The sequence below is a fragment of the Corvus moneduloides genome, chromosome 1 (genome assembly GCF_009650955.1).
Source record: "Corvus moneduloides isolate bCorMon1 chromosome 1, bCorMon1.pri, whole genome shotgun sequence".
Classification (NCBI taxonomy): domain Eukaryota; kingdom Metazoa; phylum Chordata; class Aves; order Passeriformes; family Corvidae; genus Corvus; species Corvus moneduloides.
In genome coordinates, this window is record NC_045476.1 from 4,562,985 (window position 1) to 4,590,960 (window position 27,976).

The 27,976-nt window shown below is 46.2% G+C and overlaps 2 protein-coding genes across 3 annotated transcripts in view; both read left to right on the plus strand.

Moving 5' to 3' along the window:
• The window catches only part of OXSR1 (oxidative stress responsive kinase 1), an 87,249-nt gene extending 68,078 nt beyond the window's left edge, over window positions 1–19,171 (plus strand). The window contains exons 8-18 of the mRNA XM_032098258.1: window positions 1,460–1,593; window positions 3,440–3,488; window positions 6,087–6,152; window positions 6,390–6,512; window positions 11,104–11,139; window positions 12,775–12,966; window positions 14,410–14,486; window positions 15,339–15,391; window positions 15,724–15,792; window positions 16,660–16,724; window positions 17,563–19,171. Of these exons, the coding sequence (XP_031954149.1) occupies window positions 1,460–1,593; window positions 3,440–3,488; window positions 6,087–6,152; window positions 6,390–6,512; window positions 11,104–11,139; window positions 12,775–12,966; window positions 14,410–14,486; window positions 15,339–15,391; window positions 15,724–15,792; window positions 16,660–16,724; window positions 17,563–17,637 (939 nt within the window). The 3' untranslated portion in view covers window positions 17,638–19,171. The remainder of the gene's footprint in view (window positions 1–1,459; window positions 1,594–3,439; window positions 3,489–6,086; window positions 6,153–6,389; window positions 6,513–11,103; window positions 11,140–12,774; window positions 12,967–14,409; window positions 14,487–15,338; window positions 15,392–15,723; window positions 15,793–16,659; window positions 16,725–17,562) is intronic.
• Window positions 19,172–21,519: 2,348 nt separating this feature from the next.
• On the plus strand, window positions 21,520–27,881 carry LOC116439137 (solute carrier family 22 member 13-like). 2 transcript variants are annotated; one of them, XM_032098282.1, is made up of 10 exons: window positions 21,520–21,943; window positions 22,959–23,062; window positions 23,401–23,555; window positions 23,891–24,059; window positions 24,471–24,591; window positions 25,195–25,289; window positions 25,607–25,821; window positions 26,283–26,391; window positions 26,550–26,756; window positions 27,232–27,881. In XM_032098282.1, the coding sequence occupies exons 1-10, from the start codon at window positions 21,572–21,574 to the stop codon at window positions 27,272–27,274; spliced, it is 1,590 nt and encodes a 529-aa protein (XP_031954173.1). In that variant the 5' UTR covers window positions 21,520–21,571; the 3' UTR covers window positions 27,275–27,881. The 2 variants fall into 2 exon arrangements, with proteins under 2 accessions (XP_031954173.1, XP_031954164.1); XM_032098273.1 differs by having other exon boundaries at window positions 21,521–21,943; window positions 26,546–26,756.
• Window positions 27,882–27,976: the final 95 nt, after the last annotated feature.

A 27,976-nucleotide genomic window follows, 5' to 3' on the forward strand; every position in this document is an offset into this window, starting at 1 on the left:
GGATGGGGCTCTGAGCAACCTGGGCTAGTGGCTATTCCTGCCCATGGCAGGGGGATTGGAATTAAGTGATCTTTAAGGTCCCTTCCAACCCAAACCACTCAATGACACTGTGGGTAAACTTCTGTTTTCTGAGTCTTAACTGCTGGAGTGCTGTGGGAGTTGGGAGTCACTTCTTCAGGACCTGGGTGTGTCCCCTCCCACACCACAATTACAATGGCATTTGGAAATCCAGCAACTCCTAACTCAGAACAGGCACATCCATGTATCCCTTTAAATGCCAGGACTTGCACAGGTTTAACTCTTGTAGAACAGAATTACTTTTAAGACTTGTCATCTACGTGCAGGGACTGTTGAGAGGCTGAGAGTTCAGAAATGCCATTAAATTTCCTTCAATATCAGTGGCTGTGGAAGAGCAAAGAGCAGTTACAGGGAATGTGTTGCTGATTTAGGTGCTGCTGGTTTCATTGATATTTTCTTCTGGGCTGTGATTATTGGTAGCATTTTGCAGCAGCTTCTGCAAGTTGTACTTCTGTTTATTGTGGTTTGAATGCATGGGATGAAGCTTTGAATACCAACATGACCTATTTACTATCAACAGCACCTACTTAGTGCTGTCATATGCTAGATAGAATTGAGTCCCCAGTTCTGTGAGATTTGGGTTCCAGTCATGCAGCCGGCAAGAAGACTTCTCTATTTTATTTATTGAACGTAATTGTATTGCACTGCAGATTAATTTTGTTATGCAGCAAAATTACTCATGCATTAAGTGACCCTTCAAGGAGTGGGGAAGAAAGCAGGGAATTCTGTCATGGGCTGTATAATTTCAGCTAGATTGATGGGCTTTTGCTGCCCTAAGCAATATAGCTGTTGAAAGCTATTTAAATGTGCTATGTGCTGTTTCCTTTTCTAAAAATAGATATTCATCTGTATGTAGGTGACAAGTGGAAATGGAAACGAGTAATTTTCTTCCTTTCCTTCAGAATATTTAAGTGATGTGAGGGAAATCAGTTCGGCTTGATGGGTGCTTATGTGAGGAATGTCTTCACCTGCTGTCACATTGGTACATGAAAGTGAACTGTTGTGTTTTTTATGTTGCCCTTCTGTCTTTAATTTGATTTCTAGCTGAGAAATACCTCAGGGAGGTATATTGAGTCAAAAGCCTTGCACAATGGCTCATCTTGAATGAGGAAAGCTCGTAGAAGTTCTGCTCTGCTTGTACTTTTAATTGCACAGAACAGACCTGAAAACACATTCCAACCCTGTGTTTGGCCCACAGACTGCAGGGGGGCCAGGAGATGGGATGGAAAGCAGTAACTTAAATTGTGGGTGTTTGTTGTCAACATATCCTTGTTGACTCAGATGCTTCATGAAAGTGCTTGTCTAAAATACATTTTTCCCAAGGTCTGTCTCTAACAAAGGCCAGAGAAAATCTCTTTGTCAATAGAAATAATTCTTTCAGGTTTTAATGCTGACGCTACAAAACGATCCTCCATGTTTGGAAACTGGTGTGCAAGATAAGGAGATGCTGAAGAAATATGGGAAATCATTTAGGAAGATGATTTCATCATGCCTACAAAAAGACCCTGAAAAAAGGTAAGAATGGATCACACCAAAATAAATTAAAACAAGCAAACAAAACCCACCCCCAAACTCACAAACGTCATTGTGTTCCCTATTTTTTGAAGCTGGTATACTCTCTGCCCCTCCAACCTTTCAGTCACAAAGAACACAGCAATCTTGCTGTGTGGCAACAAATTCTCTTGGCTGTCCTTATTTTTATGGATAAATGTCTGGCACTGTGCCTGGCCAGGGCACACATCTTCCATTTGGGTTAATGAGAGTGCATCCCAGTCCACTGCCTGGGTAGGGCCATTCTCCCTTGGCCACCTCCAGCAGGTGACTTCAGTTCATGTTTTGTTCCCAGTCAGAACTGCTTTGTGTTTACAGATCAGAAATTACAGGTTGGGCAATACGTGTTTACTTGCAAAAACTACATAAATAAACTTTTTAGAATCTGCCAGTGCAGAGAAGGCTTTTAGTGTAATTTTGACTTGTTTAATTATATGTAATATTTGGTTTGGATGGGAAATCAGGAAAAACAGTGGCAAATTTTACCAACATGTTTTTGTCAATACAGATTGCTTAAGTGACCTGATGACACTTTCAGCCTTCCTTGAGCAGTATCTTGACTACTCAGTGACACAGGAAATATTACCAAGGGGATGGTGTGTGTGCTGTGCCATTTTTTAATACCTCTTAGGTTGGGTTTTTTGTTTGTTTTTTTTTTTTCTCCTCAGTAAGCAAACTTAATTCTGGAAGGGAAAAAATGCTTTCATAAAATAATAATAATAATGAAGACATTCTTCAGTTCCCTCTTGTGTCAGATCCAGGAACACAGGCTTCTCACACACTGTGCAATGAGTCTCTCTCTTCTAACAAGCATTACACTTGAAATGCTTAATGAATCCAGTGGAGTGCTTGATAAAAGTTGATAGCTGGGTTTTTTTCCAGCATGAATTTTTTTCATCTTTCTAAAGCATATCCTATCCTTGCAGGCTAGGATGTGTGCTGATCAGATTATATGTGATCACCCTGAATCTGGCACACCCCTTCTCTCTCCTCAAGCACTACTGACAACCACTGGCATCATTCTGACTGTGGGAGCAGGAGGCTGGCATATTGCATGGGAAGAGAATTCAGTGCAATTGCTTTTTCATTATTTTAGGGGCTCCCTTGCTATAAGGAGGATGCCTTTTGTTGGAGTAGTCTATGATGAAATAAACCCTGTGGATGAGGGGCCTTTGCAGGACACTGATTAAACTTTGTTACTATTTAAGCATCATTTGCAGTGTGGGAGATGCTGTAAGCTTTCTCATTTAGGCTTGAGTCTTTAGGAAACTCCTCCTAAACTGACCAAGGGATATCTCTTAGTTTCCAGTATTTATTCTGAAGTCTGACTTGAAGGGGAAAATAGTTTATACTTGTTCATTTTGTATTAGACCAAGACTGATCATCCCACCTATGTTTAATGGAACCAATTACACATATTTAATCAGGTATCTCTGAAATAACTGTTACTTGCACAGGGTGAGTACTGCACTCCAGTGATGATTCTGTGATTTCAATTTTGAGCAAATTGTTTCTGTGATCCTGTTGTTATCTAAGAGTCTCAAGTTCAGCATCAAAACAGGAGCAAATTCTCCCCACCAGTCCCCAGCTACTCATTGCTTTTGAACAGAATAGGCCTAGTTCAGAATACACTGAGTAATTTAAAAGATTGCTGGTGTAAAATTTACTTGGAATACATTGATTTTAGGGGAATTGTACAGGAGAAGCTGATGCCCTCACGAGATGTCAACAAGCTGCAGCAGCCTGGAAGACCATTGGGTTGAAAGGGAGCATTTATAATTGTCTTTTCTACATCTGTTTTTATTGACAGACCAACAGCAGCAGAACTCCTAAGACACAAATTTTTCACAAAAGCAAAGGTAAGAAAACATTGATTTATACAGAGGCTGTGGAAAGGACTTCTCAGAAGCAGGATAGGTGTGGGTGACAGCTTTAGTGGCAGGAGTGTGGGCTCTTTCACTTGGAGCCAGCAGAGTTGAGTGAGTTGAATGGGTCATTGTGAAGGAATAGAATAAAATCCCCCTTCTGTGCCTCCTGTGTATGCTGTTGTTAACAGAAATTATCTAGGAATTCTTGAGCATTTAACTATCTTTCAGTGCCTTTTGGGTTTGTTCTTCCCTTGTAATGGTGCCATTCTGGCTGCCTGTCCAACCATAAAGGTCTCTGCTGCAGCAAGTGTAACTTGTATTTTAGTGAAGTCTGTAATCAGTCTGTGTGCTAGCGGCTGAATGAGGCCCACTGTGTAAGACCTTCCTAAAGATATTTCACCCTGTTTTGCCTTATGAAAAGTGAAGATCCTGTGATACAAAACAGTAGGAAACTCCCATTTCTAGCCTTGGAGTGAACTGCCAGCAATCATTATGTAATTACTGCCTGGAGATTAGTGCATATGCAGCATGCGCGGTCTTACTGCAGGAGACAGACAGCAGTAACACAGGGGAGGATTTGTATTTCCATGGGCATGAGAGAATACTTTCTCTCTGCTTATTTTTTTCGTGATCAAAATGCACAGGATTTATAGCAGAATGCAGATTAAACTGTCAAAAAGAGACTGCATACTTGGGCTAGCAAAGCAGCATCACCAATTAATCCGTTTTCAGCTCCCAGATTAAGATCCTTAAGTGGAATTGGCCACATCAGGTATCTGTACAGGAGCTGGATACCCTATTAAAGCTGACAGGAATCTTAACACGTGCAACTGGGGGGAGTTGCACTTCCTCCTCATGAGGAGAAGCAGAGGGGCAAGTGCTGATCTCTGTGGTGACCAGTGACAGGGCCTGAGGGAATGATCTATAGCTGTGTCAGGGGATGTTTAGTTTGGATATTAGGGAAAGGTTCTTTCACCAGAGGGTGGCTGGGCGCTGCCCAGGCTCCCCAGGAAATGGTCATGTCCCCAAGGCTGCCAGAGCTCCAGGAGCATTTGGACAAGACTCTCAGGGGGGTTTGTTGGGGTGTCCTGTGCAGGGCCTGGAGCTGGACTCAATGATCCATGTAGGTCCCTTCGACTCAGGGTATTGTGTGGTTTGATAATTCTGTGAACCAGGGAAGTCTGCAGGGTGATCCAGTTGATGCAATGCAGCAGTTTGCTTTAGGGCAAGTTTAACTGATGTCTGGGCTCTTGACAGTATTAACTGGGGTTTTACTGTCCATAGTTGGATTTTTGGCAGCTGATTAGTCTGCCTCTGTATGCTGGATGCACACTTGGTGTCCAAAGTGACAGGATGGTTTACACATTGCTGACCTTTCTCTGTTTGGTTATGTGAGTTCTAGTTCACGTTATACTTCATTGTGTGTTAAATCTCCTTCGTGCTTTCATTAAGCTGCTGGAGAGTAACATATTAGCATGGGTGGTGATAGAAAATTAACATTATTGTAAATGAGGCAATGCTTAACCCGGCATCTGAAGTGCAAATGTGTGCCAGTTCACACTTGGGGTTAAATTACTGTCACACATCAGCCACTGCCAGACTGACAGCTGGAACTTGAGGGCTGAAGAGTGCAGCTTCTATACAGCTATATTGAGTCATATATTTAAATACCATCTAGGTTATGTAAAAGTATGGTTTGATAATGCTGGGAGCCACTTACCAGGAATGACAGAGTGTGTCTTGAGACTCTCCATCCTGCCTGCAAGCAGCCATTCTGGGGGAGTTCTGGGAGCTCTGCATGGGCAGGGACAGCAGAGCTTTCCAGTTGAACTGGTGTGGTATGGAATACCCAGCCAAATGCCAGGGTGCCTGTCTGGACTGTCCTGCTTCCCCTGCTGCCAGAAGTTTGGCCCCACAATTCAGCAGTCAGAAAATTATATTCTCAGGAGCCCATATTGGCCAGTCTGGAGCAGCTTGCTGAAGGGGAAATTTAATACAATAAAGCATCACAGCAGTTTCCCAATATTCAATCTGTTGTGATCACTGCATTTGCTTCCTCTCTAAACATAAATGCTGTACGTTTTTTCAGCCACTTCAAATCTTGCTGCCCCAATTTCTGTTTACTCCAGCACAGAGGGATTCCTGCATCCCAACCTGTCTGACATCTGAGGTTTGCCTTTGACAGTTGGACAGGCATAAATTTAGGAGTAAGATAAAGCAAAGGGCTTGGATCCAGGTGGTGTAGTATCTGCAAGTGGAAGAATGCCAAATACCTCAGCAGGGTATCAGATACTGCAGTATAATATGTATATTTCCAAGGAAATCAGCATAATATCCAACTCCTCAGTTGTTAATTCCATGTCACTTTGCATAGGGAGTGTGGCACTGTTAACTGAAAAGGTATTTAGGATGAAACATCATATACTGCAGCCCAGAGTAGGGGAGTGGTTAATATCTTTGGGGAAATAGGGATGAAACATGTAAACAACTTTCTGCTAGAAACAGCTTAACAGTTTATCAGAGACACTGAAGGCATCAAAGGGCATTTTCAGCAATGCAAATGTTTGTTTGGTATTTTTTCCTTTGCAGAATAAAGAGTTTTTACAAGAGAAGATGTTGCAGAGAGCACCAACAATCACTGAAAGATCCAAAAAGGTATTGAAAACCTCCTGGGCTCTTGCTGTTACAGTTGTACTAATTTTTTGTGCTTGTACTCACATTTTTAATAAGTAGTGCAGTACAGCTTTTTCTAGATAGAGCTATTTATTTCAATAAAATAATCAGACACTGTGGTAGGTGATGGAACCTGAAGACATTCTGGTGCTATTTCTTCTAAAAAGTCAACTCTAGAAACTGCTTGAGGTGTAAGTTCTGTGTCCTTGTGCTGAGCAGGTCCGGAGAGTCCCAGGCTCCAGTGGACGGCTTCATAAGACTGAAGATGGTGGCTGGGAATGGAGTGATGATGAGCTCGATGAAGAAAGTGAGGAAGGCAGAGCAGCAATTTCACAGCTCAGGGTGGGTCCTCCAACTCCACTGTCCCTGTTTTGTTTTCCAGTTGTGGTACATCTAAATATATTTGGGGAGCATGTGGCCTTAAGCATGATAAACAGCATGTTATATTCCCTTCCCTCGAGTTTGGAGCTGAAGGAAAGAAAGCAGATTGAAGGTTGAAGAAATTGTATTGATCTTTTGTGTCGTTGTGGTGGGGCACAGCTGGTCTCATTCAGGGCTGTTCAGCATAATTGGAAATGTTAATTCAGACAGCCTGCTCCCAGCTCAGCATACTAATTTACTGCAGCTAGGATTCCCTTTAAGGATGCTGACTGCTTGAGACGCTTTCTTCTCGAAGTGTCAGGAGAGGTTTTATCCTACCGCCCTCTCCAGGATGGAGCTGAAATCAATAGGGCCTGTTCTTATGGCTGATTGCTGAAACATGCAGGGTCTGGTTCTGCCCCCCCCAGTTACACTGAAATCAATCAATCCTGGTAGAAAACCTCACAGCATCCCTGAAGTCACAGGAGTGATTGGTGAAGTGCTTGAAAATCCTCAAGAAAACACCACTTTCCCCTCTCCCAGCACATACACAAAGCCCCCAAGAACTCAGAGGAGTAGTGCATAATGATCAGCTAAAGATTACAATGGTTTCTCAGGTTGTCTTCCCCCAGCAGTCACCAGTGTGGGTTTTTTCTGTAATGGTTTGCCTGGTCCTTTTTCACTACAGCAGGTGGCTGGAAGCGGACTCTGTGTTATAATCATCCTGTAATTGAATTAGTGAGACAGTGAAGGATTTTTAGAGGAAGCTTTTCAATAGGAAAGGGAAAAAAGTAGTATTGGCTTGAAGCATTTATCCCTTTACAACTTTTCTCATTTCTCTTTCATTAGTCTGGCTTCTGTTGCTGTTGTGAATAGACACTTAAATATTAAATGCAAGATTTTGCATCTTTTGAAATGCTTGGATTTTTAAAAACCACATGATACAGTAATTCCATACTTTGTGACAGCAACTCTTGTGACTTCGAAAAGGGCTTATTTTGTCCAGCTTTGTATTATACATGATCAAGGAAGATCTCTTGGTACCAGGTGGCTACTACTGAAATTCTTTGATGCTTTATAAGCTGAATTCTTCTAAGTTCCTTTTGTAAGTTAGAATATGATCACATTTTAAGAAACATTCTTGTAAAAGACCCTAATTCTGTTTCAGAGATTATTTAGAACTTGTTGTATCTTGTCTCAAAGCCCAGGGCACTGTGACTTCACACTGTTTACTGTGTTTTGAACAGTACTTACTTGTTTCTTTCCTCTTAGGCAGAAAAAAGCAGATTGACACACATGTTTACAAGCTCCTTTTCAAGACAGTTTTTTACTTGATGCTTTGATACATTTTCCTTGTGCTGCTGCCTGTCCTGACTGCTTTCATTTGGGCTGTGCTTGGCCGTTGCTTGTAGGTCTCCCATCCAGCAAAGCTTTAGGATGGACATTGGAGCAGTAGGTCTTAATTCAGTTACCTCCCTGCAGATGTACATTACTATTTTGGAGGCAGCCCATGGGTATGTAACACAGTATTTTGGGGCACCTATATGTTTTGTGATGTCAGGAAGGGCATGTGGCACCTCAGACCTCACTACACGTCTGCCTGGGTACTTGAATCTGATTAATTTTCAAGCAGTCCTAAGACTTGTATCCAAACTGCCAGTTTTTGCCATGAATATGGTGGTGTTACTGAGGACTAGTGTTTGTCCTGTGTTTTTGGCCATATTTCAAACACTGGGTGTAAATTCCACCTGTAATCCCTCTGCAATTTTAACCAAGCTGTTGGATAGAATAACTTGTGTTAACTAGGTGGCACCTTTTTTTCCTGCCCGTTGCTGTAGAGGTGGAGTAGAGGATTTTTAAAGGTCCTTTTCAACCCAAAACATTCTGTGATTCTGTGATTCCATCTGTACCTGCATTTTACTGCTGTCAGCCACAAAGTAAAAGGAGGCCCTGCAGATTGACTTAATGTGCCAAAATACTGAAGTATTAACCTGCATAAAATCATCTACATAAATGGAAGGTGTTGGTATTTTTTACTTGTTTCCACTTTACATTAAAAAATAGGGTGAATTTAATATGTGCAAATGTATATTTTAAAAGTCTTTTCTGAGGACTGCATCTGACAGCAGGTAAATATTTATTACACCCAGAGCCAGAAATGTCTCTTCCATTCATTGATTATGGTGACTTCCTGGGTCAACATTACCTTTTGGATATAAAGACCTTCTAAACTTCCTTCCTCTCTACATTTGAAACCTTGAATTCAAATTAAAGCAGTTGCACTCTGGGGGCTTTTAAATAGTGCACCTTCTGTTACCCAATAAATCTGAGCGGTGGTGAGTTGTGTAGTCACATTTCACTGCTTACTCACATCATCTTTGATTACACAAGCAAAAATTAGTTAGAACTAATCCCCAAAGTCATCCTATTTCTGCCTTAGGTAAATGTTTTTTAATGTTTATGCTGTGTTCTTCCTGACCATGTTTTTCATAAAATCATAGAATTGTTAAGGTTGGAAAAGACCTTCAGAGTTGCTGAGTCCAACTGCTAGCCCAGAACCACTTTGTTCACCACTAAACCCTGTTCCCAAGGGCCACCTCTTCATGTTTTCTGAACAGCTCAAGAGATGGTGACTCTGCCACTTCCCTGGGCACCCTTTCAGTGAAGAAGTCTTTCCTAATATAGAATCTAAACCTCCCCTGGTGCAACTTGAAGCCATTTCCTCTTTTCCCTTGTTACTGGGAAAAGAGACTGATCCCCACCTGTCTGTACCATCCTGTCAGGGAATTGTAGAGAGTGTGGAGGTCTCCTCTGAGCCTCCTTTTCTCCAGTCTGAGCCTCCCCAGCTCTCTCAGCTGCTCCTTGTCAGCCTGGTGCTTCAGACCCATTCCCAGCTCCATTCCATTCTCTAGAGTTGCTCCAGCCCCTCAATGTCCTTCTTGCCATGAGGTGTCCAAAACTGCACACAGCACTTAAGGTGCCTCAGCAGTGCCGAAGTACAGGGCAAGAATCACTGCTCTGGTCCTGCTGCCACACTATTCCTGATACAGGCCAGGTGCCATTGGCCTTCTTGGCCACCTGGGCACTCCTGGCTCATATTCAACTGGCTCTCACCACTTGTGTTTCATTTATCTGGATCAGTTGTCAGCTCAGGGGCCGGGCCAGTGTTTCTGTACTCATCTGTACAGTGCTTAGCACGCTGATCTCTCAGACAAGTTCCTTTTACGTAATTCCTTGAGACATCCAGGTACACTTGGATGTGAGCTTTGTTCCTGGAAGAGCACTGCAGCAGCTGTGGCCTGCAGATGTGGAGCAGGGCTCTGGGAGGAATGCCATATTTTTCATCCCACCTGGTAACTGTCAAGTGAAGGCTGAGCACACTGAGATGGATTTCAGGCTTTACCTTTCCGGCTGTGTGACTTTTTTCCTGACACTGCCTGCACATAGTCATCCGGAGGGAACTGTTCCGTCTCCCCTGTCCAGAGAGCTTTTTGAAACTTGCTGTTCTGAGAGTAAGACTTCTTAACCTTTTCTCACGAGAAGCCTCTGAGCCATATGTTACAAATTGCTCTGATCTGCACTTGTTAAGGTAGTGGCATTGGTTAGTGCAGAAACTGGCTCAGAGTAGGGGCATGATGGCACTTAATGTTCTGCTGTCCAGCCTGTACTGTCCAAACAGCAACCTGTTAGACCATTATGTGCAGAAGGAACAGGTATTTTTTTTATTCCCATCATGGACCAAACCGTTCCACTTATCTCCACACAGTAATTGGACTTGTTGGAAGTCAAAGCTGCAGGCTCTCTACGTTGCAGGGCTTTCTAGGAGTACTTGGCAATTCCTCCCTGGCCGTGTGAAACAGCTAGTGCAGTATTATCTTTGTTTTACTGATAAGCAAAGGTTGGTCATGTTGCTTTGCCTGCACTTTCCTCTATGTTCAACTGGTCTTTTTGTTTCATGGCTGAGTGTACACCTACCTGTCAGTTCTCTGCTTTCTCTCACAAAGAGCACAGCAGAATGCAGGGTCCAAGGGCAGGGACAGCAGGCCAGGGATTTCCTTCTAAAAGGCAGCACAAATAAGGCTGATTCCCGCCTCCCACCCTACAAAGGGTCTGTATGTTTTGAGCAAGCTGGTGTGGAAACCACCTCCCTAAGTAAAGGAGGGGAATTTGTTTTCTAGCAGAGTTCTGCCAGGCAGGTCTGTGTGTGTGTTTTTCTGCCAGATTTGAGTAGCTTAAAATGTATTTTCCCCTCTTGGTGCATAAGTAGTTTGATCCAATCTGAGTGATCTTTGGGAGTCCTGGATTTTGCTAATGGGTAACCGTGATAGCATCTTAGGGTACTGTGTGCCACTGTGGAAATATTGTCTGCAAGTTCTGAAATGTGACGGTGTTTCTGGGTGGTACAATATGACAACAAATCGTGTGGTGTCCCTTTTATCGTGCATCTTAATACACATATGGAACTTCAAACAATTATGTAGGGTTCTCGTGTTCAGTATGGTTCTGACAAGTCCTCCTAGTCAGTAAGCTTCACTTTGGTCTAGGCAATGACATCTTCTTCTCTGTTTTTCAGTCTCCCAGAGTGAAAGAACCTGTACAGAATTCCGAGGTAAGTTATAATTGCAAATGGCTTCTTGAAAAGATGACTCCTTGTTACTGCTGTTGTTTTAAGGAACATGCTTTATTAGCCTTTGTACACAATACTGTGTGAAGTAGAAGCTGGTATCTAGCTGAGCTCTGTTTGAAGAGCTCCCTATAAAAGGAATCCTTGGCTGTGTAATGCCAAGAGCTCTTCTTGAGGTTTGTTGTATGTCTTGTCAGCTTGCTATGGCAAAAGACTGTTTGTTGTAAGGTAATGAATTGGTCACAAGAATAATCTAAGCAAAACAACTGTCTTCTCATTTCCTCCTTAAAAGAAACCCCAAACAACACAAACCCAACAGAACACAACTTTAGGATGTCTGGTTTGCATTCTCTGATTCTCTGCTTTGGAACCTGTGCTCAGAACTGTAAAAGAAATCTGTAGTAGTATTTGATAGCAAACAAAACTTCAGTTGCAATTTATCATCTTTCTTCAGTTCTGAACTGTTTCTTACATTAGGAATATCAGTATATCTTATCTGTCAGTGATAGGGACTGCTTATCTTCCAGAGGCTGTGCTATGTCTGTCTTTTCCCTACCTGTGTTGAAAGATAAACAGAGCTGTCTCCTAGAAATTAGTCTTGAGTTGGGCTGTCCTGTTCTTCCTTCGTTTCCAAGAAGTGTTTATAAAGGGAGATCTTGAGAAGGACCACAGTTCTGGCACTGTAATTTGGCATAAATTCTAAATTTAAACAAAAAGCTGAAAACCAGAATCCCTTTGGGGTGAGTTTTCCCACTGGAAGTCTCCTGTCCAGGTTTCCAACATTGAAGATGATTTATATTTCCTACAACCCGTCAGAGTGAGCTGGAGGGCACACTGAAGTGTTGTCAAACTGACAGTTCTTTGGCTACCATGCCAAAATTGGTTTCTCTGTACTGAATAACAAGAGGTAAAAAAGAGATTAAACTTCCATTTAGCTCTTTTTCCCCACCCTCAAATTAGTTTCATATAGAGTTTTTTTGGGGGAGTGGCTTTTTTTGTTTGGTTAGTTGATTTTGTGTTTTGCAAGAGACCAAAGTCAAGTCCAATCCTAAACCTTCTCTAGTGTGATTTGAAGACCTCTGAATTCACTTTCCATCGATACCCAAGTAACTCTGACATTTGCTTGGAAAGGCTTAGTTGTCGATAGTTATCTCACTGCTTTGCTGGGTTTTGTTCTCTGAAAGGAACTACAAGTCAAAGCAGGGTTGTTCTGCTCTGAGTGCGTGGCTACTTGGAAATATAAGTAGGACTCAGACTCCAGGAGAGAGGAAGATTGAAAGATAGGATGCTCTCATCCCAGCTGGATAGGATAGCAAGGCACGCAGCCCTGCCACAGCACGGAATTTTTGTCCAAGATCAACAGCCATGCTGGTATCTTGGTTTACTGATGAGTAAAACTTGCAAATGTCAGGACAGAATGGGTCCCTGGACATAAGGACACGTTAAACCCCTGAACACCAACTTGGGATCAGCGTTAATGTCCTGGAGGCCTGGGAATGCCCTTGGCATTAGAACTTCTCTAAATGATTTATGTGGCAGACAAGCACTTCTGGGAAAGCTGGTGCTTGAATCAGAACTCTCTGAGTTGCTTTTCTCATTAAAACTCCTTTTTGCTTGCAGCTGTTTCCATCAGCTGAGCCTCCAGGTCCTTCACTCAATGCTCCAGCACAGGCACCTACTGAACTACCTCAGGCTGCAGGACAAGCACCTGCACAACCTCCAGCTGCTGTACCTCCACCCAGCCAGGCTCCTCCAGCAGCCCCAGCAGCAGCAGCAGCCCCAGCAGCAGCAGCCGCCCCAGCAGCAGCCCAGGTAAGAGCAAACACCCCTCCTGCCAGCGTTCAGGTTTTCCCTTAGCTGTTCTATTCCAGATGTGCTAGGACAATCTGAAACCATGGAAGTTTGACATATTCTTGGCAACATTAAAATGGCTTTAATACTTAAATCAAACCCCTTCAAATCTCTTAAATAAAGGCCGGTGTTTAATCCCTGAATTTTATGCAGCAGTTGAAACACCAGCATCAGTGAAGGCTGGAGCAGTGTTGGTGTCAGTGACACTTTGGATTTGCACTAGCAGAGTATCTGCCACTAGTGCCCAATACCTGATTTATTGGTAGCTTGTCCTAAGCTGAACTTCATGAACTTATGTCAGTGTGTTCGTCTCTATAGCTCTTAGTGTCAGTATGTTCTTCCTCAGAGCTCTCTGTGTCAGTGTGTTACCATTATGGCATTATCTCCTCTGGTTCTTGTTCTCTCACTGGTTACTGTTTTGCAGAGCTCTGGACTTCTCCATGAACCCTTGTTTGTTTTCACTGACTTGGTTTTCAGCTTCAACAGAAACCAGGTTGTGATCAGAAGCCCTGAGCTGCATTGCTGGGCCAAGAGCACCTTGGAGTAAAATGCTAGTCTTAAATGAAAGGTTATTTTTTTTCTCCTGTGAAAAAACAAGTGGTCTAGATGCAAAACACTTGGTCAAGACTTCTATGCTTAAATTATCAGCCTCGTGTTGTGTCTGTCTTGTTCCTGCAGGTATAAAACCCTTGCCTCAGCATGGGCAGTACAAGTGACCGACCCCTCTCTGTTTTATTTGGGTTTTTTTGGTGGAGATTGACTAACACGTAGCTCTTTACTGGAAATATCACAAGTGCTGTAACAAGTGCAGGGCAACTCTTGGATCTTCCCTACTGGAAATCTACTGCTGACAAGTATAAAATGCTTTGATTACACATTCCAGTAACTACTCAGAAGTAATTTAGAATTGAAAATAGGCAGCTATAAAACTGCTGCTAGATGCTCTTAAAGTCTTTGATTTCATGGGAAAAAAAAGATAACGGAGAGTACATGCTAATCTGCAAATTAAATTTTTTACTGATAGAGTTGTATCAGGTTTTTAAATCAGGTATTTGGGGCAGGGATTAAAACACAGGAGGTCTTAAAGCTGCCATGAATATCCAAAAACCTTAAGTTTTAATGCAAAGCAAGCAATCATTTTACATTTAGCACTTCTGAAGTCTCCTGCCATTTTGGCGTTTCTCAAAGTTGTGCAGCTTTTACTCTTTTCAAGGCAATTGCAGAGACCCTCCTGTTCAAGTGTGAAGTTTCCCTGGTTCGTTGGTCTGTTGTCCTTCTCACTGTAGTGCCATGATTCCAACGATGAGTTAAACTTTCATCTACAGCTGATCAAGGTTACCTCTAGTTTTAAAGCCAGAGCAAGGAATTGTTAACCTGCTTTAAAATGATGTAATCCCATTGCAGGCTCCACCTGCAGCCCCTGCTGCAGCTCCGGTACAGGAAGACGTGAGAGTCCCCATCAACCTTGTATTAAGGTTAAGGTAAGGGCACAAAACTGTCCTGTTCTGTCAACATGAACCTTTGCAGAGAGGGACACTGGGTTAAACATTGTCAGCTTGGATTTCATCTGCTCTTCCGAAACTGGGACCTGGGAAAGCAGTTTATCACATCCACTTCAGTTTGGTAAAACCTGTGTATCGAAAGAGGTTTTCATATTTGTGTAAACATTGCTAAACTCTAATGGAGTGGGAAGGAAATATTAGCTGGGTTCCCTTAGAGGATTCAGGGATCCAGGGGTTCTGGCCTTGTGCTGAACGATCTTAATCTTCATGCACAACTTCAGACTTCAGCCGGTTCTGAGAGTGAAGAGCTTTTACCCAGTTCAGGGAGTGGATTCTGGTCTGTGTCACTAGAAATAGGCAGAACAAAGGATTCTTCTGCACTCATTGCACAAACTGCTGTTTCTCATTAAAAGAACCTGCCTCTCATCTCTGGAGGCATCCTGGTTGTTGATAGGTGTTAGAGTGGGGATTCTGAGCATCGCTTCCATAGTGGGTTTGCATCTGCAGCCAGTGAGCACTTCCCTCCTCTGAAACATGCACTCCAGGGATACCTCTGCTGAGGGATATGAGTTGCTGAGACAGTGGAACAACATGGCCTTGTACCACAGAGGCGGCACTCACCTATCCTGGAGTGGCCCAGGCTCTGTCAGGTTGGGAGGCAGACTGTGCTGCTTCCACATGCACACCCAAGTGATGAGTTTCTGCCTTTGAGGGGGTAGAATGCAGAGAATTCACTTTGCAGACTGATTATTCAACAACAGCACTTTCTTTTGGGCACCTATCAGTGCCATGAAATGGTCTCTTTTATATAAAATTCTCTTCTTTCCACAGGAATTCAAATAAAGAGCTCCATGATATTCGGTTTGAATTCACCCCAGGGAAAGGTGAGCTGGTGGGAAATTCCAATGTGTGAAGGGGAAGTTTTGTGTTTGGTGTTGTGCGGTTGTGTGAATGTCTGTCCACAGTGCCTTCCTAAAGGGCTGGATGTAGTTGGGCTTGGAGCACTGCTGTAAAACTCATGGATGTGGCCAAAGTGCAGCCCTTCAGTGAATTCAAGTGAATTCACAGCACCTGGTGTGCACCCTGGTATCTGTCTTTTGTAGAGAACACTTTTGCTGTTTGGTTTGTACAAGCTCCTTCATGTTTCTGTGTGGTGCCTTCACCAGCTGGACAACTTCTGCTCTGTGGTGATGGTTCTTGGGTTTCTCCCCAACAGATACTGCAGATGGTGTGTCTCAGGAGCTCATTTCAGCAGGTCTTGTTGATGGCAGAGATCTGGTAATAGGTAATTACAAGGGGTTTTTTCTGCTCTAACCATTTCAGTTACCTTTTGCATGTTTAAAATGATCTGATTAGTGGGTGATAAGAAAATTTCTTGTGGCCTTGATTCTCTACCCCAGTGGGTCTGCCCAACTGCTGTCAGTTCTGGTGACAGTTCTGTGCCAACATGTAGGCAACCCCCAGTTCACAAGGTGATGATTTAGTTGGTAACATTGTGAAGCAAATGTTCCTTGTAATGCAGAAAGAAGTCTAATGATGCATTAGCCAAATCATGACAGAGATGCATTACCAAACTGCTGCACAAGCCTGTCCTGCTCACAGATCCTGTGCAACAGAGCTCTGGGACTGGAATCAGCCAGGCTTTTTGGGTTTAATTAGGGCTGGGGAAGGAAGTGTGAGGTGCACATGCCCTGGGGCAGCAGCACGAGTTGTATGGGGAGAACAGCTGCCTCAGACAACACTTTGCTAAATAAATGTGTCCTACTGTGCAGTAGGTGAGACTTTTAAACTGTCAGCACTGCCTGTGTATTCCAAGTGCAGCAAGCAAAGCTGTTCCTTGTACACAGGACAGCTACTAGTGCAAAATTAACTGGATTTCCAAGTGCAGTTGGGCATTTATTACTATTGATCCCATCACATCCTGAGAAAAATAACTACCTCTGAAAAAGTAGTGTAGTAACAATAACATTGTTTTCACAGTTCAAAGCTTTAGATTTAAGTAGACTGAGTCTAATTGAGACCTAAATCTTTCCTTATCAGTGTAAAAATTCAAAGTTTGTTACGTAATAGAAAGAGGACTAATGAGTTTGGGATGTTTTTATCCGGCCTGTGCTAATACTTGCCCATTTTCTTTGTGTCTGTGTGATTTCAGTTGCAGCTAATTTGCAGAAAATTGTGGAAGAGCCCCAGGCAAACAGATCCATCACTTTCAGACTGGTATTTATTCCTGTTCCCTAACTGATCGAGTTGTCCCTTGCAAGGAGAAGGCATTGCATGTAGATGTCTACTGCAGGCATCTGATGTATGCACTCTAAATCCTCCCTTCTTTCCCAAAGCTTCTTACTGGTTGTATAACCGTAGGCACTTCAGGCTCCCTGCTTGTATCCTCTGAGCAGCACCTGAGATAAATAAGCATGAGATGATGTGCTAATAAACATGTAAAAATGTTGCAAAGGGGTATTTTTGGGGCTTGGGATGTGCACTTGCAGAAATATTTCAGGGCAGGTGGATGGGCTAAGAATTGCCACAGACTGCTTTTGTAGAGGAAGAGAATGAGGGAGGGTACAGATTCATTGTCCCTGAGGAGGAGATGGGGAAATGAAGAAGAAAAAAGGAAAATAAGAGAGGTGGGCCAAAAAAGAGAGCCAAAACTGAGAGCAGAGCAGGTGAATCTTTCAGAGGTGGTAGAACTCGGGGAGTGGCAAAGCAAAGGTTGTAACCAGGTTATTGGGAGTGAAGGAGTAAGTGCTCTTATTTTTTACTCTTCCTGTAAGGAGTTTTCACTTGTTTTGCCCCAGTTATTGCACATAAAATGTCTAGTTGGAGCAGACATTGGCAGACATTCAGTACCAGCCCTTTGTAGCTTCAAAAAAAAAAAAAAGGCAAAAATATAAAAGCACTCAATTTTAACTTTGGGTAGTGCAAACTGCTGAGTACAGTGCAAAGCTGTCCTGTGTCTGCTTCCTCCCCAGGCCGTGTCTGATACACCTGCTTGTGGTTTGTGCTGAAAGGTAGAGCATGGGTGTTGCTATTTGGATCTCTGTTCTTGTTTCAGGCATCTGGTGTTGATGGCTCAGAAATTCCGGATGATGGCAAACTTATAGGATTTGCACAGCTCAGCATCAGCTAAACATTGGTCCCAGGAGATGTTTCCCAACAGAGAACCCACATGTGCATATTCGTAATGCTTCTGTTAGCCTAAAAAAAAAACCACTACTGCCAAAGAATTGAACTACAGCCCCCTTCCTAGAAGCTTTAACATTTTCCTTAATAGGATCACAAACCTTCCTGAAATTACCGATGACGTTTACACCTTTTGTAAACAACTCTCATGTTTTTGTATCTGTCATCTCAAACATGCAGACCCAACACGTCATTGCCTGCATGTTCATTTTATTATTGCCTTACTTTAAAGAAAAATACTACTGAGTACGAAGCAGGGGGTTCCACTGCTCTGATGATCTTGCCTAAGTGTTTGCTTACATGTGGTTTCATTTTTTTCACTTGCTATTTTTGCACAAGTTTTAATACTGAACGGATTTTTTTTTTTTTTGGTTCCTTACCTGCTTCTCCTTCTATTGGAAACACCAATGTACATGTTGTTTGGGTCGCCTGGAGTGCTGAGAAATCTGCTTCTCTTTGGCTGTGTGTTTTAAAACTGCTGGTTTGAATGCTTGCACCTGAGAAAGCAAGCAGAGTCTTAACCCACAGGAGGGAGAGCCGCCTTCCCTTTTGTTTGTGCTTTTGAGAAGTTCCCCGACTTTGAGGTGTTAGAAGTCAGCTTCCCTCTGTAAACTGCCTTAATTTTTTTTTTTTCTTTATCATTTTGGTTCTCTCCACATGAGTGCCAGGCATGGCATGAGGGCTGAACCTTTTAATTTACATTAAGCAGTCCTTCCTGCTGCTTTCATTCTGCATCTTAGATGTAGTCTGTTCTTGAAACAGACCAGCGAGGCATTGCTGCCTGGAAACTGGTCTTTCAGATGATGAACGCAATATCCACAGTCACAGGGAGTGGAGATTTGTGTCACTCTGCCTTTGGAACAGATGCACTTCTTTCCAAGTGTCCCTGAAACCCAGTTTGGTCATGCCTGGCTGGCCTCCCAGTGTGTTCCCCAGTCCTTTGTAAGCTGGTACCCGTGGAACCTCCCTGTCATGTTTTACAGCAATAAAGAATTGCCAGTAGAGTGGCCGTACTGGGCAAAAGCGGGCGCTGGGCTTGTCCCTCCTGCACTAAATCCCTTGGGTCGTCGGGCTGCGTGTCGGCCCAAGCCTCGATCTTTGATCAGGATGTCACTGCACCCCTGTACACACGTATTTAGCTTTTCTTTCCATGTGGTGTTGAAGTTGAGTTTCTACATGAATAATATAAATTATGCTCTGAGTTTGATAAGAGACACTTGTAATGCAATATGTGAATAATAAATGGTGTTGACTCTTTTTTTTTTTTTTTTTTCCTACTGTTTCACAGTTGGCCTTTGTAACTGCTCTTGGCTCTGGAGTGTTTTCTACACAGAAATTGTAAGTCTGTAATTTAACACACAGATGGAAACATGCTTTGTTTCCATCAGACACAAACAATGCAGAAACAGAGCGGAATGACTAGGTTCAATTAGGACTTTTGTTCTGTTGGGTTTTTTTTTTAAATTTCCAAGTCTTCAGATGAACAATCTGTATTTACATCTTGTTCTCTATGAGCAGCTGTGGAAGCTTCCTGAATTGTGCATGTTCTTTTTATACCGCCCCTGTTGCTTGTAGCCTCTGGGTGGATATTGGGTGTGTCCCCATGGGCTGTTTGCAGCCCCGTGGCTGGTGAGTATGAAGGGAAGGGAGAGGAGGATGACAATTTGGGAGCGAGATCATCCCGAGGTGCTGAGCTGTCGCTCTCAAGAGCCCAGGAAGCGCGTGCCCGATAGCAGGGAGTTGGTGGTGGCTGCGTTTGGCCGAGTGTGAGTGGCACCATTCCCTGTTGCCTGTCACAAAGCACTCCCTATGGTGGCCCCCATTGAGCTTCTTGGCTTGGGAAGAGATTTTCCCGTCACCCTGTGCTCAGTGTGGATGTGTTGGGAACCTTTAGGATACAGAGATAAGGTAGTTGTGGTACAGTATTATTTTCCGTCTGCCTGCATGCCCCGGGGACCTCCTCGTTCATTTGTGTACTGGTGCTGAGGAAGGTTAGGACTCAAACTGCTCAAATGGAACAATGCAGCATCTATTTATTGTTATTCCCCATTTTCCCAAAGCCAGGACTTAGAGAGCTTGAGCTCACGCTAACCCAAGGTTCCGTAGTTCTTTAATGGAGAAACTAAGTGAGGAAGAAGCTGATGGGTTTTGCTCTCTAGATCTCCAGATCTTTTGGGTAGGGATCCAGAATATTTACTTGGGCTATTACAGTGCTAGACAACTGTCTTTTCTGATGTTGTTCCAGTAAGTGCCAATGCTGTTCATAATTGTTTTCCAGTGTCATTAAGAATTTGGTTTTTGTGCAAATTTCTGATCTGAACCTGGAAGCAGGTGGTAATTTTAAGTTAGTTCCTACTTTTAAGGAAAATGCTCTGTTAATGAAAACGGATCCTCTTCACAACTTTGGTGTATTGTAGATTATAATGAAAGATGTAAAATAGTCAGGCTTTTTTTCCTTTTTTGGACTTTGTATTTTACTGCATGTGTCTAATTTTTAATCAATAAAGAACAAATTGTCCATTGCCAGGTGTTTGATATGTGGTTTGCTTGTCATTGGGTTGGATGGTGTTTCTTGGGGAAGGGGTTTGTCTGAGTGGTGTCTGCAACCCCTGGGGTGTTTCTGTTTGGGATGGTGGGAGGTTTGGCAGCCCCCAGGAGGGGGACAGGGAGATCAAGTCCAGGCTGGATGGGGCTCTGAGTAACATGGTCTGGTGGGAGGTGTCCAAGCCCATGGCAGGGGCTTGGAACTGGGTGAGCTTTCAGGTGCCTTCCAACCCAAACTGTTCCGCAAGTCCAACTCTGCAGGAGTTGTGTGCAGAAACAGAGCAGGAGGGCACTTGGGATGGTGCCCTGAGAGCTTGTCTCCAGCTGAGAGGTTTGTTCCAAGCTCTGCATGCCCTATGCAGCTGGGAATGAGCTTCCCGTGTCCAGGAATGCCTCGGGATGACACAGGTTGGTGTGAAAGTGGGAGGATTTATGCCCTGACAAGCGGTGAGAGCATGAACTGCACTCCCTCCTCTCTACCTCCACAATAATTGTTCTTTGTGGGTGCACTGGTCAACCCCAGAGCGGCATCAATGGTCTGTTTTCCATCATGCTTTACGGTGCCCTTCTCATGGATCTGTGGCCAGGAGAAGTGGCCTTTGGGCACCTCATGGACATCTCAACGGGGGCCTCAGGCAAATGCTGTTCCTACATTAGGGATGGGCTGAACAGTGCTGGACTCATGTTCTTGGTGATCATTTTAGGCATTTGAGCCTCAAGCAGCATTTCCCCATGTCAAAATTTCTCCCATCCCTTTACTCCTTCCCCAGGTCTTCCCTGCATTTAGCCCCCAGCAGCCTGCAGACTGGCCCAGAACTGGTGGGAAGGGGGGACATCCTGTGCCCAGTTTGCTTGTGTTGCACAGGGGAAGGTGCAAAAGATGAAGGAAATGGCAACTCCCATCACCTGGAATCACAATGAACTAACTGGCTGCCCTTCCTTGTCTTTGGCTCTGCCCATCCATTAACCTAGCTCCCTTTATTCCTCTGGGCTGTTCCCAGCTCTGCATCACACTGGGCTTGTTTTGGCCCCTCTGAGCCTTGCTTTCCTGAGTGGTTCAACAAATGCAGCCATTGCTGTCACTGTGGAGAAGAGTCTCTTCCCTTTCAGTGCCACCTGGCCCTGGCAGAGGGGGTGGCCCAGGTTCCCTGAAACAGGGGTCCTTCTGCTCCAGCCAGCACTGGATGTTGGTGGGTGGCACAGGGATGATTAATATATTACATGGTGTACTTGTAGTGACTGCCTATGACTGCAGAGCTTATCTGAGGTTTAAACATTAATTCCAGGCCTCTGGGAAGTCTGTCCCAGCACTGTCCTGTCCCAGACACAGCCGCCAAATGTCAGGTGTCGGGGAAATTTTGAAAGCAGTTGGTGATTTTGGGCGATTTCAGAAATGCCTGGTGCTGCTCTCTGTGATCCCCTGCCTCAGTGTGGCTTTCCACCAGTTTTGCCAACTTTTCATGGTCCCATATGTGCCTCACCACTGTGACACCAGCTGGATCCGCGCCGTCGGCCCCAACCTGACCGAGGAAGAGCAGCTGAACCTCACCCTGCCCCGGGGCGCCGACGGGGAGTTTGAGCAGTGCTCCATGTACTCCCCGGTGGACTGGGACCTCGACTCCATCATGGCCTACGGCCTGAATGACACACAGAAGTGCAGCACTGGCTGGGTGTACCCCTCAGAACCGCCACCATCCCTGCTGACCGAGGTCGGTATTTGCCTGCTGATGTGCTGGGATGTGGAAGGGATGGGACACCCAAATGGCTGCAGTTCCCCCAGAGCTGGTGCCTGACCACGGATCAGCTGGGGTGGGCTGACATTTACAGCAGGTGTGTGTTGGGGACTTCGGCTCCACCACACAGCCCCCAGGTGTGGTGCTGGAGAGGGTGCAGGCTGTGATAGAGGTGTCAGTGGGGCCACGTGCAGAGCCAGTGGGGAGATGAATCACTCCTGGTGAGACCTCCTGCCCCTGGGTTACCTACCTCGCTGTATACAGGGGGTAACCTTCCAATTTAAAATCATGGAATGATTTGGCTTGGAAGGGTCCTTTGAAACTCATCTAGTCCAACCCCTAACATCACAGTTGTAACAACTGCTGAGAAAGAAGCTAAATTAAGATGGAGAGTAGGTTTAGGTTAGATATTAGCAAGAAATTCTGCCCTGTGAATGTGGTGAGGCCCTGGCACAGGCTGCCCAGAGAAGCTGTGGCTGCCCCATCCCTGGAAGTGTTCAAGGCCAGGTTGGATGGGGCTTGGAGCAATCTGGGGTAGTGGAAGGTGTCCCTGCACATGGCAGGGGGGTTCGAATTAGATTATCTTTAAGGTCCCTTCCAATCCAAACCATTCTATGGTTCTGTGATCCTCCCCATGTCATTCTTTCCATTGATGCCCTCTGGATGCTGGCAATTGCAGGACATCTCCTTAACTGCTTGTCCCAGGAATCAGCACTGCACTCATCCTGTCTCCTCTGGGAGGTCAGGTGGTCTGAGAGGAAGGAAGATGCTGTTTCTGACCCCAGGCCCACCTAGAGCAAAATTTTCTGACCAGGAGGCTCCCCTGGGTTGTCTGGGCTGGACAAGGGGCACGTCCCAGTGCATGGAAGAGGGACCCTACTGAGTGCCCCAAGGGCTTGTCCTACCTCTGACTTGTGTGCCCTGTGCATTCTGTGGGGATTCACATCCTTGGAAGGGGGGATCCCAAAGCATCTCTTTCTCCCTTCTCTAGTTTGACCTGGTGTGTGACAGGAAGGACCTGAACGACATTGCCCAGGCCATCTACATGGCAGGGCTGCTCCTGGGATCCATGATCTTTGGGCCTCTGAGTGACAGGTGAGGAGCCGCAACCCCCTGCCCAGGGTCTGTGCAAAGCCAGCCCAGCACAGAGCAGGTGGTGTGAGCCCGTCTGGACACTGCACCCTGTGCATTTTGTCACCACTTCTCACTAATAGGGACCCTGACCAAAGTCCTCAGATCCCATGAGGACATGGCCACACGGGGAGGGGAAGAGAGAGAGACACAGCATGTGTGTACAATGCTTCACTTGTCACCCCACAGTCTAGTCTGAGCCTTACCAGGGTGATAAAAATCACTGTATAACCTGCTGGGCTCCTTGCCATCTCCGTGGGGTCTCTCCAGACACCGATTGTGTCTTCCCTGTTTCTCCCTAGGATTGGCCGCCGCCCAGTCATTCTGATCTCCGTCTTCCTCCAGGGTTTCTTTGGCCTGGGAATTGCCTTTGTGCCCCACTTCTATGTGTACATGGCCTTCAGGTGTGTCGTGGGGGCCTCTGTGTCAGGGATCACCATGACCATACTGGCCTTAGGTGAGTAGTGTGCCCTTGCCCTGGGGCTTCTCAAGATGCAATAGAAAACTCTGCAAAGAAATAAAAATATTCATGTTTGACTAGAAAAACACCGTGGCGAGGACAGGTCTTGCTCTTCACTGTCCTTTGGTACTTTGGCATCTTCTCAGCCCTCAGTCAGAGCTTTGGGGAGCATTTCTCCCCAGCCGGTGCTCAGAGAAGGGCAAGGGGACAGTGGCCCATCTCAAGAGGTTAGTCTAATCCTCACCTCCAGAATAATTCTTCTCCAGGGACGCACCCTGTTTGCATCAGAGAAAATAATTTCTATGACTGTGAGCCTTCCTTCTTCCTTTCAGCTACAGAATGGATCGGTGCCTCCTCCCGGCCAAAGGCAGTGCTCACTTCTCACTGCTGTTTTGCCATCGGGCAGATGATTTTGGCTGGTTTGAGTTATGGGATTCGCAACTGGAGGCTGCTGGAGATTGCAGGATCTGCTCCTATATTTGCCTTTTTCTTCTGCATTGGGTAAGTGGGATGTGAACAGAGCTCCTGCCGACATGACAGCAGTGTGAGGGCATGGGTGAGGAGGTGGCAGCACTGCAGGACCAGGCTGCGTCTTTCCCATTGGCATGCAGATAGTGGAGCTCAGCAAATCTCCCTGGGGCACTGGACTGCTGAGAGCAGCAGCTGCTTTGCTGAATCAGGTCTCCAAATTTGGAGCCTAAATTTAGGGTATTTAGACCCATTGACCCCATGGGCCATTCACTTTAGAGCTGGACTTGATGATCCTTGTGGGTCCCTTCCAACACAGAATACTCTGGGGTTCTGTGATCTGATTCTGTGGTGGCCATGGCTTGCTGGACGTGGTCCCAGAGAAAGGGGCTGTGGGGAGCTCAGCAGGTCACAGCAGCATGTCCTGGCCTCCCCTCCTGGCAGGGTGCTCCCAGAGTCAGCTCGCTGGCTGGTGACCAAAGGCAGAATCGAGGAAGCCAAGAAGGTCCTGCAGAAGGCGGCAGCCGCCAACAAGCGCAGCCTCCCGCCAGGGCTCCTGGAGCAGGTACTGGGGGGGTTCTTGTCCTCAGACACTGCCCTGGGCCTTGCAGCAGCCCCTGGAGCTCAGCTCACCCCGGAAACCTCTCTCCATTCCCACTGGGGATGGTTTGGGCATGGACTGGGGGGGACTCCAGCTCCAGCTGAGTTACAAGGGGACAAGGTCAGGGAAGAGGCCCAGCTTCTGCTGAAGCTCAGCCTGGAGCTTTCTGGAGTCCACCTGGGGATTGGGAAGGACTGCTACGCTTCCCTGGCTTTTCTCCTCTGAAGATTCCAGGAGTGCGACTGATGAACACAAGGTCTCTGGTTAGTCTGTGCGTTTCCATGCAGAAAGGCCTGAAGGGGAGTTCCCTCCTTGCCCACCCCAAAGTTCCTACACTGGGGAAGTGTTCATCCCCAGGAACCTTTCAGTCACCACCCCGCTGTGCTGGGCACCCAGAGCACAGAGGCACGAGCCCAGCCCCACTGGTTTCCCTCCCTCCCTCCCTCCCACAGCACTGGGTGTCACAGGCCTGTCCTACCAAGGCTTTCCATGGTCTGCAGGTGGAAAAGGAGCTGGCCATGGGTTTCCTTTTCCTGCTTTGACTCTTTGACTTTCTGTGTTTTGAAGTTGAAGCCTGAGAAACAGACCAAGTCTGGAAGTTTCCTGGATCTCTTTCGGAAGAAGAACCTGCGGAAGGTGACTTTAATCATGTCATGTGCCTGGTAAGACATTCCCTTGTCCCTTATTTGCAGGCTTCTAGGTGGAGAAAAGAAGGGATTCATGGTTATTCTTAACTAAATTCACTTTGTGCGTTTTGAAAATTACTGATAGGTGTTTCTGCTTCTGGCTGTTTAAGATGCTTCTGGATGTTAAGACAGGAAAGGTTATAGCACTTCCAGCTTTGGCAGGCCTGTGGTATTCCTCTGGTTTTACATCTCCTTGGAAATGCTGTGGCTTGGTCAAAGTGTTGTCATTGGAGATCAATGCTGCATTTCCTCATGGCTAACAGCTGCTCAGTGCCACCCTGCCTGGCTTTCAGGTTTGTGAACAGCTTTGTCTACTATGGACTGAGTCTGAATGTGACAAATTTTGGCCTGGATATCTACCTGACTCAGCTGGCCTTTGGAGCAGTGGAAATCCCAGCCCGTGTTGGTTGTATCTTCACTCTGCAGAGGTTTGGGAGGAGGAAAACCCAGGCCGTTCTCCTGGTGCTGAGTGGCCTGGTGTGTCTGATCATCACCGGCATCCCTGAAGGTGAACAACCTCATCCCATACAGAGAGGACATCCTCTGGGATAGGGAGGCACAGAGCCCCAACCCTTCCCTTGCTGGCCCTGTCCTCCCAGCCAGGGTGGCTCACATCCCTCTAGGCCTGAGCCAGGACACAGGGGCCTGGCTGAACCCCCAGGGCCCATTCCAAAAATATAAACTTTTTCTTGCCAGTCATGATAGAAGAGGGCAAAACTGAGCCCAGTGGGCCCCCCGTCAGCAGAGCTGTGCTCTGGGAAAATTAATACCTGGGGAGGTGAGATGATGGATGTAGAATGCACTGAAAGTGGCCACCAGGCCAGAGCAGCCTGGTTCATGCTCAGGCCCTGTCAGAGGCAATGGCTCCCTGCAGGTGACACAGTTGTCCCTGCAATCCCCAGTTGCCATCCGTGACTGCTGCTGAGCCCTCCCCCATCCCATAGCGGATGTCTCTCCTCCTCCCCTCAGACCAGCCCATGGCAACCACCATCCTGGCCACCATTGGCAAGTTTGCTGCCTCAGCCTCCTTCTCCACCTCCTATGTCTACGCCGCTGAGCTCTTCCCCACCATTGTCAGGTGAGGTCTTCCCACCCATTGGGGCTTCCCTCTGCTGTGGCTGGCGGTGGTGATGGGGCAGGAGCCCAGTTGTCCCCATGGCCATGCTCAGCCCCGTGGTGGCCAGGGGGTGCTGCTCCCTGCCCACATCTCCCGTTACCCCTCGCTCCCACAGGCAGACTGGAGTGGGGCTGTGCTCCATGTCAGCGCGGGTGGCCGGGATCCTGGCCCCACTGGTCCGTCTCCTGGACCAGTACCACCGATCCATCCCCATGGCCATCTTTGGGAGCGCCCCCGTGCTGGGGGGGTTGCTCTGTGTCCTGCTGCCCGAGACCCGCGGCACCGACCTGGCAGATGACACGGGGGATGGCCACCGCCTGGCTGAGGTGGGTTCCTGGTGCTGCCTCTGGGGTGGGGATGTGGGGAGCCCCTTGGCGTTGCATGTGCTGGGGGTTTCTTTAGAAGTTCCAGGGGTGTGAGGGCATGGAATGGGGCTGTCCTGCTGTGGAGGGAGGGGAGGAGACCCCCATAATCCTGCCCATGGTGGTCATCCCTTCATTCCTGTCCATGGGATAGAACAGCCAGTGCTCCGCTTTCCTCCCCCTGCCCTCCTCAGGGAAGGGCTGGTGCCTTGTAGCCACATCCTCTGGCTTTCAGCCTCTCATTGCTCCCAGCCCTCATTCCCCATGGGACCAGGTGGAATTGCACCCCAATACTTCTGTTGTCTTGCTGGGAGAAGGGTGTCCACAGGAACAGTAAGGAATGGGATCCAGGTTGCTGAAGGCTGCTCGTCTCAGGGACGGCTGCCCTCAGCTCATCACACACCTTTCCTTGCTTTTACACCCTTTTCCCTTTCACCAGGTCTGCAAAAATGCCACCAGCAGCTCTCAGAATGGGCAGGTGAAAGGAAAAGATGGTGGGCAAGACAATGAGAGCACAAAGACCACGTACTTCTAGCTGAGTCTGCAGGTGGCTGTGGATAAAGGCAGCCCAGTGCTGTGTGGGCACTGAGGACAGGCAGGGTCTCCACCACAGGACACCACCATTGCTCAGGCCATCACTGCCAATTCTTGGGTTTCCTTGTCTTTTTTGCCTTCCTGTATCTTCTTCTGTAGCATGTCCTCAGGCACTTGAGTCTGTCACTGGTGTCCAACAGTGCTCTTACTGGAGAAAATTGGGTGCTTTTTACTTGAGGGAAAGAAGAAATCAAGAATCAGAATGGAGGAACTTTCTCTTTGTTTTTCCTGTCATGTCTCCAGGAAGGTGAGACTGTAAGCTTTGTCCAGTGAGACACCCACTAGAGCACTGAATAAACTTGCAACAGAGAACTGGACTCACTAACAGGAGAGCTGGAGCAGATGCAGCACTGAAAATAATCTCACACTTGCAAGGAGTGATTTATTGTGGCTGTCTAGCAAGATCATCCCGTTCTCTCATAAAAAAACACTCCTTTTTTTTTTTTTTTTTTAAATTTGAGATGCCCAGCTGAGGAAAAAGAAAAGATGTGATGGAAGAAACAGCATGCAGGGAGCAAGGATGTCTAACAGGCAGCAGAATTTTCAGCTAAGTGCTGGTGGCTTTGAATTGATGCCTGTCATGATGCTGT

What these genes read in the sequence shown, in the direction of transcription:
- LOC116439137 (XM_032098273.1), top strand. Translation starts at nt 21,572, where the DNA reads ATGTCAGGTGTCGGGGAAATTTTGAAAGCAGTTGGTGATTTTGGGCGA. An exon ending in CACCATCCCTGCTGACCGAG is followed by an intron (nt 21,944 to 22,958) that starts GTCGGTATTTGC and finishes TCCCTTCTCTAG; the next exon opens with TTTGACCTGGTGTGTGACAG. An exon ending in TTTGGGCCTCTGAGTGACAG is followed by an intron (nt 23,063 to 23,400) that starts GTGAGGAGCCGC and finishes GTTTCTCCCTAG; the next exon opens with GATTGGCCGCCGCCCAGTCA.